Source organism: Bombus impatiens, unplaced genomic scaffold (genome assembly GCF_000188095.3).
Source record: "Bombus impatiens unplaced genomic scaffold, BIMP_2.2 scf_0129, whole genome shotgun sequence".
NCBI lineage: Eukaryota > Metazoa > Arthropoda > Insecta > Hymenoptera > Apidae > Bombus > Bombus impatiens.
In genome coordinates this window covers 671,088-684,325 of record NT_176548.1, presented here as the reverse complement: position 1 = coordinate 684,325, position 13,238 = coordinate 671,088, and the positions used below count along the sequence as shown (strand labels likewise).

Genomic DNA, 13,238 nt, shown 5'->3' with positions numbered 1-13,238 from the left:
AAAGGTGTAAAATATAGATAAAAAAAACTACATGATATCTAGATTTATTTGTCCATCCTTAACTTAGTAGGATAGTTTCCAATATTGTACATAGAATCGTTAAATATTTTAAAGTGTTACGTCCCGTTTTGATTTTAAATGCTTACGTATGTATATAAAGTCCGTAACATCAGAAAGTATAGAGAATAAAAAAAATATATAAATAAAAAAAATAATTTTGGTAATTAAAATATCCGAGAATTTACTATCAGTTTGACGCTATTCTCTGCTCCTTTGATTTCCTCGCGACCACATAACTCTTCTCCCTCAACTCAAACATAAAATCTTCCCTTTCTCCATTCCCTTAGCAAACAATCATCATCATCACTCTCGAAATTCCTCTTTTTAAACTCTTCGTTCCAACATGAAACTCGAAACATGGCGCAATCACGCGTGAGCAAGAGCAACTAAAATTTCAATAACAAACAATCGTTACATTCTTGTAATTAGCAGGTAAGTTGATGACTGACTTACCAAGCTATCTTTAAGAAGCTAACACTGGACCCGATAATAAAGTTCGTAGTATAACCCTCGGCGCTCGTACAACACTACCAGCTATTTGCAACATTCTACTACTCCAACCCCCTTCTTGGGATTGGCGCATTAAACGTTCTTTCAATTCACGCAGTTCCGTTCTAAAATAATCACAGATCAATTTAAAGCTAGTGTTTTCCGCTCATGAGCAATCAGTAAAAATATTTACAATTGTGAATTGTATGCTTCCTGCATGTGTTCCAGGGCTACCCCTCCATCAACTAGTTGAGCTTCCAAAGAAATTGTTCGCAAGCTTAAATTTCTCCCCATATCTTCGCTTGATTTTAAACGTTTTAACAACTTGATTTTCTCATCTTCTTTAACTTTTAACTCTCTACAGACGCAGAATTTATATTAAAATAACGTGCAAATTAACGAGGCTCACATCCACTGAATTTACTTTGAATATCGTTCTATCTGTTCCTGCGAAGATTCAACCAGAGCAGTCTGCGTAGCGAGTTTCAATTGTAAATCCTCCATGCATGATTCAGCTTTGTCTGCTCTCATTCCTCGTTCCGTTGCTAACGTTTCGCTGGCCGTCACCTAAAAGAATCATTATATTTTTCTAACACATATTCAACAAACAAACGCTATAGAAATCAATCGGTAAGTAAGCATTTTCTGTTATGAAACTATCAAGATAAAACACGAAACATAGCTATTTTACATAAAACAACAATGTCACGAATTTTTATTTCGATCGCAAGCCGAGTGGGAATTAATAGGTCAAGTAATATCGATCCCTTTTCTTAGTACGAAAGGAGTATTACGCGATATTGAGTCACCAATGAAGCAGAAAAGGTATGACTCAACGACGAAGTACATATATCCTTTCGTGCGTTGACCTATCTAACAAGTACATCAGTTTCTTATTAGCGCCCTTGATCTATACATATTAAAATACTTTCACGAAAACGAAACAAAGAAAAGATTTTTTTCAGAGTTTAATTCTTGTAGGAAATATAGAAGTTTTCAAGATACGCGAACTTTCTTAAAAATTGTAGATAATTAATCCTGTAACAGTTTTAAATGTTCGTTCTCTGAGTTTGAAAGGGTGAACGGATGACTCATTCGTTCATAGAAAAGAGTAAAAATCCGCATTGAACCGAGACTTCACCCTCTTTGCGGACTCCTCTCCCGCGAACGTAACAATGAGTCATCGAGCGAAATCAATTTTTACAGTGGTATGGTATGCAAGCTCGCGGCAAACGCTACTCTTTATTATTAAATCTTGCCTATAGACTATAACAGAAAACTGTTTAGAAATCTAGCCTTTTCCAGAAGTATTCTTTTATCTTCCCGTAACTTCAACAGTTTTTCTCGATCCTTCGACATCTGCATGTCGAGCGCATGAAGGTGATTTTGTGCGGTGAGTAGCTCGTTTTGTACATTTTCCGCTGCGACTAGCCTCTCCTCGCAAAGCTCGGTCAAACGCTTAATCTCGTTTTCCATTTGTACTTTTTCCTGCAAAAGAACGGTAACCTAGTTCGTAAAAGCAGGTTCGGTGCTAAGTTGATCTTCGTAAATCCCCGAAAGTATCTAGAACCAGTTTCATCTATGTTTGTGTCGCCGCGATACAGTTTCTTCTTTCGCTTCACAATTAGCTGCTGGACCGATGCCAACTTCTCGCTTGCCTGTATAGTGTACATATAGTAATTAATGGCTCGCTACAACGCACATTGCCATTACATCTGATAAAATAAGTTCTCGTTTATGTATAAATATGCAACCATTATAAAAAGTCTTTAGAATAGTTAGCCATATCGTTTTTCAAGAATATACCTCAGGTTTCGAGAAGATAAAAAGTAGAAAGATTTTGTTAACAGAGAAATGCATAACAAGTGCAGCTATTAAACTTATTTAGAAGATATTCTTGAATATCGAAGGCCAAAAATGCCAACGTCTTGGTAACTATATTATTGCCTGTGCCAAAACTCGTGTCGCGAGCTCTTATGCTAGCGTCATCCCTCTAGTTAGATACACGTCATTGAACTCTCATGTTCATCGTCCACAAGATGTTGAGCATGTATAGCTCTTATTCCTCACCCGCGCACGACATTACTGCTTTATGTTAGGAATACGAGAATATGTATTTCCTTTTCCCTCTATTCTTTAATTAATTAAGTAAAACATAATTATTGCATCTTATCTTTAAACAAATGCTATAAAGATTACCAATTTCAACGTATTCTTTTCCTTCGACGTTTCGTCAAATTGGATCTTGGCACGATGAACGTTGCTGGTCAATTTACTGACACGGATATTCTCCGTGTCGAGCAATCGACGCAGAACAACGATTTGTAGATGCAGGTGTTCGATCTGTTGGCTCAAGTCGTCGATTGTGCCATGTAGATATTGAACTTCGCTGCGTCTACGTCTCCAAGCATTTAACATAAGTACATGACACACCAAATTCGCTGCTTTCTTTGGGTTTTGAAAGAACTGACAACACGCTTCCTCCGATTTTGAAGTCGTGAACCCGTCCATCCACTTCCTGATACCAACACTGATTCCCATTTCGTTGCTAATGGTGTCCTTAATTTTATCATTCTCTTCAAGCTTTTCTATGAAGCTACTGTCTGATCTACTGTCTGATCTAAAGTACAAAACAATTATTATTCGATTACGTTTAAATCGTTATAAATTCTCTATAAACTTTACCTAAGATCGCTATTTTCAGCCTCCATTATTAAAGATGAAAAATCGATCATGGATAAACTCTTTTTGCAGTGCGAGGTATCAACAGCATGGAATATCGAGCATGTTGAATTATCCGGACAACTTTTCGTCGTGTTAATTGCAGTTGTTCGATTAATAGTTGCAAAGCTAGTCAATCTGAAAAATGTCCTCGGAGGACGATAGTACCGACTGGGTCTCTGACATCTTACAGGAAGTTGCGAGTACGTTAGAAATTTATGTTGCATGCATTTTGTCAGCCTTTTCTTAGAAAAAAATTGGTTTGACTCTTCCCTGGAACTCGTTGAAGCACTCAGGGAAGATAAGCTTTTCGGAGTGATCGCAATTTCTGGCATCACTTTCCTCATTCACGAATAAACTCTCTACAAAAACTATCAACGCTGTTTATACTTGTCATGGAGACGTAATAAACGAGAGTAATGCGACAGAAAAGCATCATCGCTCTCGATAGCAATGCGTATATGTGTGCATATATCTATGTATGTGTAACACGTGTACATACATATATATGTAATATTTTTGATAAAGTAAAAGATTGTATTTCTTACAATTCTCCCCAAAATAATATGCTTTCCTCTTCAATTTTATATTTTTATAATTTTCAATTTTATATATTAACAAATTTTCTTTAATTTTGTGTTTCACAGTATATAAATTGTCACACAATTTCATAGCTTGGATATAGTACTTCGTAGGATTGCATAATCGAGTACACCTAAGACGACGAATGTAAGGAGCAATTAAGACTTATGTAATGTATAGATCTGATTTACAATATAATTGCAAACTATAAACAACTCACTTTATTCGCAAAAAGTGGTAAAAGCTTAAATTAACATAGTACTACGATTTAATAAATAATTTGTAAAAATAATCCTAAACGATACCAATTAGGATCGAAGAAAAATCATGATTTTTAGAATATAAACGACATTGTAAAACGCGATACGATACTTGTTCGTAATAATTATTATATTTTTCAATAGCTCAAATAACTAATATTTTATATAACTTCAAATAAATTCATTACCTAACGCTCTACAATTTCACATGATAAAGTAGAATTATGTGACGTGTCTGCATGAGTCATTGGGCACTAAGCACCTAGGCACTAGCAACCTATCTACGTTCCTGAATTTTAATTTACTACAGGATAAATCCGATGAACCACAAACATAAATTTATTTTCAGTCCAATATTATCATGTTCGTACCAAAAAACACTCTATCTAATGATTGAACTGTTAATAATCATCAATTTACGAGTTTAATACGAGAAAAAGAAATGAAATCTGTATGAAACATAATGTGAAGAACATTAACAGAACATCAAGAATAAAGTGTTAAAGTGTTCGACGTCATCGATATATGGATTTCGAGGAAGTAACTACGAAGCGTAGTTACATGCCATATTATACATGCCGACACGCGTTCTCTCGTTTCGAGTGTTAGCTGTGGGCCGTGAGTATAGAAGCATCAGAGTACGCGTACTTGCGCGTATCCACGAAGCGTACATTGCTCTGCTCCTACCATTGAAAGCAACGAGCATGTCAGTACTGATACAAAGTCCGAACGAAATGTTGTTCCGCGTTAAGTCTCGTTTCTAGTCACGGCCATGCACGCTTTTATGTTGCGTGCAAATGGTGTGCGCAGCAGTGCTTCTCGAGTAAAGGAATTTAATCGCTGATCTAAACATTAAATCGCGTTTTCAAATTACTGCAGCGGTGTGCATTCAGTGTGCGTTTTATCAAAGAAACCCCAGAGACGCAAATTTTTCTTGATAAGAGAATTATTCAAAACAGTGCGCGTGCTTTCAGATTCGAAAGTGCTTTACTATGTTGATCAAACTGCAGGCAAGTCTTTCTCGTCACATTGTCCTACGATAGTTTAATTATAGCTGCACGGCTTGTACGAACCTAGGCTTCCCAAAATAATGATTGGATCAGCGTAGCATCCCTCCTTGCCCTCTACTCTCGTTTCTCTTCCCTTGGGACTTGGGACACTTGTGTGCAGTGCCTTTGGAACTATACCTGTGAACAGCTGTCGTTCCGCTGGCTAGAAGTTTAACACAAAACTTCTATCCATGATCATTAACTTGAGCTTATTTTTCTCGCTGATACTAATAAAAAATTACGCGTAACATATTCTGCGTCAATCACCGCCTACATTGCGACATAAATATATATTTTCCGCCAAGATGCGCGATCCACGCTTTTGAACGTTCGATTTTCTTTACATCGAATAAATCGATCTGGCAATCCACCTCCTCCTCTACGCTATCGTTTTATTTTCTCCTAGGTATTTATCGTTCTTCAGGCACTTGTCATCTTATTCTTATTTTAATGAAACGCGCGCGAAATTTTTTTTTGCTCTATGCTGCGAAATTTCTGTGAAGTGTTGGTTCATGTGGTTACTTTTCCTCCTTTGACAAAACGTTCAAAACACACGTCAAGCAGTAAAGAAAATTTTTATGACTTGTTTATTGTTTCATAATCATTGTTATTTCAACAAAATTGTTAAATAGATTCTTTTAACAACAATGAAATACGATGTAGAGATACTATTTCATACAAAATGACAATGTATGTTGAAACAGAATTTATTTTTCAGATGGCTAATGTTCGATGCATTAAACAGTAAGAGGCATGGAACAATTCCATGATATGAGTGATGGAAATATAAATATAAGTGATGTCAGTAAGTGTTGAAAATTTTATTATATGTTTATATAATTTTCATATCAAATGTTTCAAACTATACCTAAGATTCTTGGTACAGTTGAAGTCATCCAAACTACCGATCCTGGATTTGTGGAATGTAGTGGAAAGGAGGATCAATTCCCAGTGGAAATGGACACTGGGAGGTTATTGCCATATGTTGAAATAATAGAACAGCCAGCAAGTAAAGCTTTACGTTTTCGCTATGAATGTGAAGGCAGATCGGCTGGTAGTATACCAGGAGTAAACAGTACACCAGAAAACAAAACATTTCCTAGTATAAGAGTAAGTAGTAAGAGCAAAATATAGAATATATTTGGAATTTGTATGATATGACAATAAATAATGCTTATTACAGATAGTTGGATATAAAGGTCGAGCTGTAGTTGTAGTATCATGTGTAACAAAAGATCAACCACACAGACCTCATCCTCATAATCTTGTTGGAAAGGAAGCATGTAAACGTGGTGTATGTACAGTAGAAGTCTCGTCAGAAAATATGACAGTCACATTTGCAAATCTTGGCATTCAATGTGTTAAGAAAAAGGATATCGAAGAGGCACTTAAAATAAGAGAGGAAATTCGTGTAGACCCCTTTCGAAGTAAGCTGAAATCTGGTAGATTTATGTAAATGTGTTTGACATAAAACAAATTATGTTTCATTTTCTAATAGCTGGCTTCGAACACAAAAGACAACCTACTAGTATTGATCTAAATGCAGTGAGATTGTGCTTTCAAGTTTTCTTAGAAGGAGGACAAAAAGGAAAATTCAATGTGCCATTACCACCAGTTGTATCTGACCCTATATTTGATAAAAGTATGTTTAAGTTACAATTATACGTTATATTCAGTTTCAAAGGAAAATTAATTGTTTAATTTTGTTTTCAATAATTAAATATTTCAGAAGCAATGTCAGATCTTGTGATATGCAAGCTCAGTCACTCTAATGCATCGGTCGCTGGTGGTATGGAAATGATTTTATTATGCGAGAAGGTTGCAAAGGAAGACATACAAGTTAGATTTTTCGAGGAGAAGGAGGGGCAAGTGATTTGGGAAGGATTTGGTGATTTTCAGCCCGTTCACGTACATAAGCAAGTATGTACGATGTTTAATGTTTGTGTAGAATGTTGTATATATTATACATCTTCACTTAATTTAAATTTAATTTATGTTAACAGACAGCAATTGCATTCAAAACACCCACATATCGCATGCAGCAAGTAGAGCAACCGGTGCAAATATGCATTCAACTGAAAAGACCATCGGATGGTGCGACGAGCGAACCATTACCTTTTCAGATGTTACCTCTCGGTGCAGGTAGGCCTGCTTTCTGGTCTTTACGGAAAGCATTTGCCAGGAAGAAAACAGATTATAGTACATTTAGTAAAATCTTAGCCACTGAATCGGCATTATTTTCAAACGTTACCCCTAAATTTCCGCGTAATGTCGATGAGTATAATAATAATGATGATTTTAATGTAAAAAAATCGAGTAACAAAATTTCTGCGTTACGCGCTTTAAGTGATTTATATAACGTAAAAAATACATTAGATTCTTGTAATGGAAATATAGAAATGAATCAAAATATCTCACAAAATGTAAGTCATATTAAAAGCACTATTATAGATTATCAAAATAACGAAATCCCAATAAATGAAGAGAAACAAACTAGAGAAAATGAACAAATAAATAGAATGTACAAAATTGATAATAGATATATAGACAAAGAAATGAATGATGACAATTCGGAAACTTTAACTCGTACTAAATCAGATAGTACCGCTGAAAACACGTCTGTATTTAAGCAAAATGCAGATATATCCAAAAATAATTCCGATTGGTTCGACTATTCGGAAGTAGGAAAATGGGTGCAAAAGGGTCAAATGTGTCTCAAGGAGAAAGATAATGAAACAGATTTTAAAACAGAAACAACAGAGGATTGCAATAAGTCCTTCAATGAATTATTGACACAAGTAGCTGAATTAGATCAAATATATGCAGATACACATACAAAGTTAGTGCAAGCAGCCATTGAACAGAATACAACGGATCAATCTATGGATATTGACGTTTGCGATAATCAAACTTATACCAGCTTACAAATGGCTATGAAAAATCCCATTGAATTTATTGATTTACCAAACGAGAGGAAGTATGAGGACGTATGTATACCAAAAGCAGATGTTAATCAATCTTGTCCTTCTCCTCCAGTAACTACGAAGAGAGATGGAACGCAGGAAACGGAAGAGAGATTACCGCCTTTACCGCCGAAACGAATCCGCAAAATGCCTTCTATGCCTCTTCTACCTCGTCCTATATCCTCTCATATGACATCTGAGTCATTCGTTGAAGCACCAAACAAAACTTTACCTTCTCTACCTGCTACTTTAACTAAGAATTCAAAACAAGGACTATTTTCAAAATTGTTCGCAAAGAAAGCAAAGAAAGATAAAGACTCAATTTCGAATGTATCTAAAGAAAATAGTCAGCCTTTGAGTTCTACAGGAAATGTTTCATATTTGACAACAAACAATACTCCAACTAGCCCACAATTACAAATTTCAAGACCTAGTGCAATAAGTACTAATAGCGTTAAATCGCTTAAATTGGAAGGCGACGAAACACCACCATATGGAATTGAATTAACAGAAGCTGAACATTATGCATTGTATACTGCAATGGCACCACATGCAACTGTGTCAGAATTTGATGAAATGTCCTTCTATTATAGCCCAGTAGAAGGAGGAAAAATTTATTCTGAAAAAAAAGAAACATAATTTGCCTGAATGTTTAATAGTGTTGCTTCTAGTCTACTACCATTTGAGAGTGACATTTTTCTCCAGTAATACATTTTTAGAAGCGAAAAGCATTGTAATTAAATGAAGCTGATTGCAGTTGCAAAACTTAAATTCTTGTAACTTGAATGTGCTTGTGTCCTTAAGAGAGAGATGCATTTTATATATTTCAAATTTATTAGGAAAAGAGGATATATGATAAATCTGTGTTGTGCTATCTTGATTAAAACGTTCTGAAACAAATTCAGTACTGTTCTAGTCAGGGTACAAATTGTTACTTTGTTTCTATAACCCTTTATATGCATCCTAAAAAGTAGCTGAAATGTAACCTCAGCCGATACTCGTTGTTTATTGTCGAAGGGTTAGCGTTTTTTCTAGTCAAATTTTACAGTGTTGCTACTTATATTTTAAATCTTGCGCATTGCTTTTTACTATTTATGACAAGTTGTTAAGTTTTTTTTATAGCGTCCCAAGGTTATAAGTACCACTTTGTTTCTAGTTTTAGAATAAGTACTTAATTTATAATAATAATATGAAGGTCATTTTATTTGTTTGTAACTCATAGTTATTTTGTACCAAAGATTTAATCAATTGTGCAGATGTAATGTTTTCAGTGGTAGGGAATTTTGAAGCGAAGCTCGTAAGCCCTTTTGCCTTCAGAAAAAATTGATATAATAATGTTTGTAAATCACGTGGTTAATGTACAATCATTTATAGATGATCCTGGTTCGTTAAGGCGAAAGCGACAAAAATTTAATAACAGCCCAAATGCGCTAGTTTTGAGGCATGTACAGACAGAAGCTGAGAAGCGTGAGTATTTTTATCAAATTGTCTTCAATTCTACAGCTTTGATGGGAATGGGTTTGAATAATGTCATTGGCGTCGTCGAATCTTCAAAATTGTTTAGAATACATTGTATTATATTTACGCGTTTTACTTCTTTGGAACTAATTTTCATATTTACATTTATCTCATACTTTATGCAAGAAACGAAGGCAAGCTATCTCAGTGATGCCAGCAATCAATACGTTGTGCATTTTCTGAATGGGGTTATTAGCCCGATTTGTTGTAATAATTGTTGCAATGAATATAGGAAATTTGTTGAAAGTTCCAAAAATTTGATCTAACTTGTACAATTGGAACATGTTTACTGTATTTTTACAAATCGCGAATTTACATTTGTCAGAATATCTATGTTTCAGCGCCCTTAAATCATGTCATACTAACTGTACGATTAATCCAATCTCTTTGTACACTGGAAACATTCAAATTTAAGAATCTTATATTTATGATGACATATTTTACTCGTCAAATTTTGTACAATAGTGCCTAAAATTACAAAAGATTGACTTAAAAGAATTGTGAAAAGTTTCCGCTGTGCAGAGTGATATATATATTTTCATGGATTCGAATCCTCATCGTAAGAAATACTATACTCATATATATACATATATATATATATCTATATATATTTTCACGCACTGATGAAGAATCTTGTTTTATACTTTTTTAAGAACGTATTTTATATAAACGTTTGGAATTTGTACTTGAATGATTGGAGGGCAGTGACTTTGTACATTTAAAAAGAAAGTTGTATTTTTGTAATTATTAATGATGATTACGCGAATGGATACTATTTTTATATCCATTAATGCGATGACAAAAATACTTACATTGTTAGCGATAACGCAACATATTATGAAAACGGGCTGTACAACTTGAATAATATGCAAGTATTCTGCTCTCGTATAAAAATATTGTACTTAAATACTCAGCAATATAATGATAAGAATAGAAATTATGTGCAATATTTGTATGGCAATAGAGATTTTTATAAACTGCTTTGAGAAAGAAAAAGGCTATATCTATATAAAAAATGTATGATTTATATATACAGAATATATCAATCTATATATACACATATATACATCACTTAATAATGAAAATGACGTGTTTTTATTCTGCTCCCAATCAATTTCAGATTAAAAGAATGATATTTATATAAACAAATTTTTCAGGTACGATATGATAATATTAGTTTAGTTTGTTGATATTTGCTAATCAATATTGACTGTATTTTTTATTACAATACAAGACACTCAATTTTTATAGAGTGACGTTTGGAGTGAAAATATATAAAATTGCATGCATCTTCTTTATAACTGATCCTTTCCCTTCACTTAAAAATTTCGCTTTTTAAATGTAGCTTGATCATTTTTACTTTTACATTTTTATAATTATGTGCTTTTTAATCATAATGTGCATTTTTCTTCTGAGTAAATTCTATCATATTATTTTAAAATATCGTGTTCCAAAATTAACATAATATAAATTGTACTGAATCTAACAAATTTATAAGACAAATGTTGTTCATTTGTAGTAAGTAACAAAATAACGAACTTGTATTGCTTTAATTGTTCTTCTATTAGTAGATATTTATTTGTTGTATCGCAATTGTAGATGCTGCAGCGTTAAATCAACCGATCCAATACAATTTTAACATTGTCAAATCAGAAAAAATATCTCCGTACGGAGGCTCAGTCGGAAGTGGAGGATCCTTTCCGTTATATTCTATGGGAACCACTTCTCCACAACCGCAATCTAGTATGCAAACGTTAAGGTAATTCAAAGTTTTTATGTAACTATTGCTTAAAAAATAAGATAGTGTATAGAACAATGGATCTGAAAAAATTTCAATACGTTATACAGGCCACAAGTATCGCCAGGTCGTGCATCGCCGATGGAGTACAACTCAGCACTTATCCAATCACAACCATCACCGCAATATCAATCAACAAGCAGTCATATCGTACAACAACCATCAACCGGAACGTATGCACAACAACAATTTCCATATGTACATGACGTATTACAAATACACCCGCAAGAACAATTAGTGTTAAGCAGAGTTACATCAAACTATCACGAAGAATTTCAATCGTTGGACAATGCTGGTAGTATAAGTATTTGCACACATTATTACATCAATCCATTATTGTACCATTATTTTGAAATAATAATTTATATAGCAGGTGGAGTGGGAGGGGCAGATGTTACAAGTGTTTTAGACATGGACAGTCGACAGTACAGTTTTGATTTAAGTTTTAATCAACTTGATTCGGCAGAACTCGCCGCTTTTGATACCGCTCTTTCTGAAAATTTATCCAGTGGATTATCCATTTCAGATTCTACCAAGGTATTGTATATTACAAATTTGCTTATCATGTAATAGTATCAAATGAATGAGAAATTAATCTTCTATTAAATCTAGCCGGAAACGAACAAAGAGATAAACACAGGATCAGGCAACATCGAAGAAAGTAATAACATGACCGATAGTTTTACAAGAATTACAAATAACACTATTCAGGAGCTGTGCACTTTAAATAATATGTATAAACCAACGCGGGAAGTTAACGACTGAAACAGCTGAATATTTTATTGATATTGATATTGATAACATTGTAAAAAACGTTATATAAACATTATTCTCTAAACAAAAATTTCTTTGCATGAATACATGTATCATGTAATTAATATTTAATTGGTTGTGATTATATCGCAGTACATTGCTGTACAATCTTGTAAAATACTTCTTCAATCGATAATCAGCTTTAAATACTGTTGATATTTTTATATAATTTTTAAAAATCGCTGTTTCCAATATCTTGAATGGGATATTTATCGATTAAGTGATATACAAAATGCTGTGACTGTGATCAAAGTATATTGAAATCTGTATGTTTTAACGTGCATGCAAAGTGTCTGAATATGAATTATTGTATAAAATAAAACTCATAGTTTTCATAGAAGAAAATACAGTGTATTATTGTAATAATAATATATTGTAAGACAATCTGCATGCAATATTCGTACAAATTATTTAGTTAAAATAAATATCCACAAACATTAATTTCTGTTATATCTCGTACGCTTATACAAACGTTTGATTTTTATTCTTTACACATTTATGTTTACTACAAATTTGTAAATATATATATTTTGTATTAGGAGTAATATCAGAACGTATTGCTCTGCTCCTAATGTATATCCAATTAAAAAATTTTCAATAATACATGTTCCGTCCAGGTACGTTGATTTATATTTAAACTCTTTTGCCTTAAATTTTAGTATTATATAACTACGGTTACATTCTGCCGTAGATTTTATACATATAATATTCATGGTGTCTTAATTTCCCGGTATCCGATGTATCATTACCTTAAAATCATTATTACAGGAATTATTTTATAAATAAACAATGTGTATATATCAGATATAAATAACATTATACTTAAGTACATATGTTTACTATATATACAATTACATCTAAGAATACATTATAATTTTACATACAATTATACGTGTAAATAAACATAGATATTGGAGTTTAATAATTTTTATCCTGTGTATCACACACTACGTACATGTTTTATTGTAAATTACTTTTGACTATT

At 33.3% G+C, this 13,238-nt stretch overlaps 2 protein-coding genes across 10 annotated transcripts; one reads left to right on the top strand and one right to left on the bottom strand.

The window, feature by feature from the left end:
• Positions 1-24: 24 nt before the first annotated feature.
• On the bottom strand, positions 25-4,185 carry LOC100749038. 3 transcript variants are annotated; one of them, XM_012381223.3, is made up of 8 exons: positions 4,073-4,185; positions 3,235-3,985; positions 2,749-3,169; positions 1,846-2,037; positions 974-1,116; positions 743-907; positions 514-674; positions 25-446 (listed from the first exon to the last, which is right to left on the bottom strand). In XM_012381223.3, the coding sequence occupies exons 2-7, from the start codon at positions 3,615-3,617 to the stop codon at positions 524-526; spliced, it is 1,455 nt and encodes a 484-aa protein (XP_012236646.1). In that variant the 5' UTR covers positions 3,618-3,985; positions 4,073-4,185; the 3' UTR covers positions 25-446; positions 514-523. The 3 variants fall into 3 exon arrangements, with proteins under 3 accessions (XP_012236646.1, XP_012236645.1, XP_003486721.2); XM_012381222.3 differs by lacking the exon at positions 4,073-4,185 and having other exon boundaries at positions 3,235-4,012; XM_003486673.4 differs by lacking the exons at positions 1,846-2,037; positions 4,073-4,185 and having other exon boundaries at positions 3,235-4,011.
• Positions 4,186-4,322: 137 nt separating this feature from the next.
• Positions 4,323-12,856, top strand: LOC100741932 (embryonic polarity protein dorsal). Of its 7 annotated transcripts, XM_033318883.1 has the most exons (11): positions 5,915-5,966; positions 6,048-6,271; positions 6,345-6,588; positions 6,660-6,803; positions 6,891-7,081; positions 7,165-7,303; positions 9,499-9,591; positions 11,242-11,401; positions 11,491-11,735; positions 11,811-11,977; positions 12,053-12,856. In XM_033318883.1, exons 1-11 carry the CDS (start codon positions 5,915-5,917, stop codon positions 12,203-12,205), a joined length of 1,812 nt encoding a protein of 603 aa, XP_033174774.1. In that variant the 3' UTR covers positions 12,206-12,856. The 7 variants fall into 7 exon arrangements, with proteins under 7 accessions (XP_012236641.1, XP_012236642.1, XP_012236639.1 ...); XM_012381218.3 differs by lacking the exons at positions 9,499-9,591; positions 11,242-11,401; positions 11,491-11,735; positions 11,811-11,977; positions 12,053-12,856 and adding an exon at positions 4,323-4,730 and having other exon boundaries at positions 5,880-5,966; positions 7,165-8,763; XM_012381219.3 differs by lacking the exons at positions 9,499-9,591; positions 11,242-11,401; positions 11,491-11,735; positions 11,811-11,977; positions 12,053-12,856 and adding an exon at positions 4,323-4,818 and having other exon boundaries at positions 5,880-5,966; positions 7,165-8,763.
• The last annotated feature ends 382 nt before the right edge of the window (positions 12,857-13,238 follow it).

Bases quoted from the DNA above. Each gene is read 5' to 3' on its own strand.
- LOC100741932 (XM_033318882.1), top strand. From the start codon at position 5,915: ATGGAACAATTCCATGATATGAGTGATGGAAATATAAATATAAGTGAT. The intron at 5,967-6,047 runs GTAAGTGTTGAA...TTCTTGGTACAG, and splicing joins TATAAATATAAGTGATGTCA to TTGAAGTCATCCAAACTACC. The intron at 6,804-6,890 runs GTATGTTTAAGT...TAAATATTTCAG, and splicing joins TGACCCTATATTTGATAAAA to AAGCAATGTCAGATCTTGTG.
- LOC100749038 (XM_012381223.3), bottom strand. From the start codon at position 3,617: ATGAGGAAAGTGATGCCAGAAATTGCGATCACTCCGAAAAGCTTATCT. The intron at 2,038-2,748 runs GTAATCTTTATA...GTTCTTTTGCAG, and splicing joins AAAAGAATACGTTGAAATTG to GAAAAAGTACAAATGGAAAA. The intron at 675-742 runs GTAAATATTTTT...TGATTATTTTAG, and splicing joins GAAGCATACAATTCACAATT to AACGGAACTGCGTGAATTGA.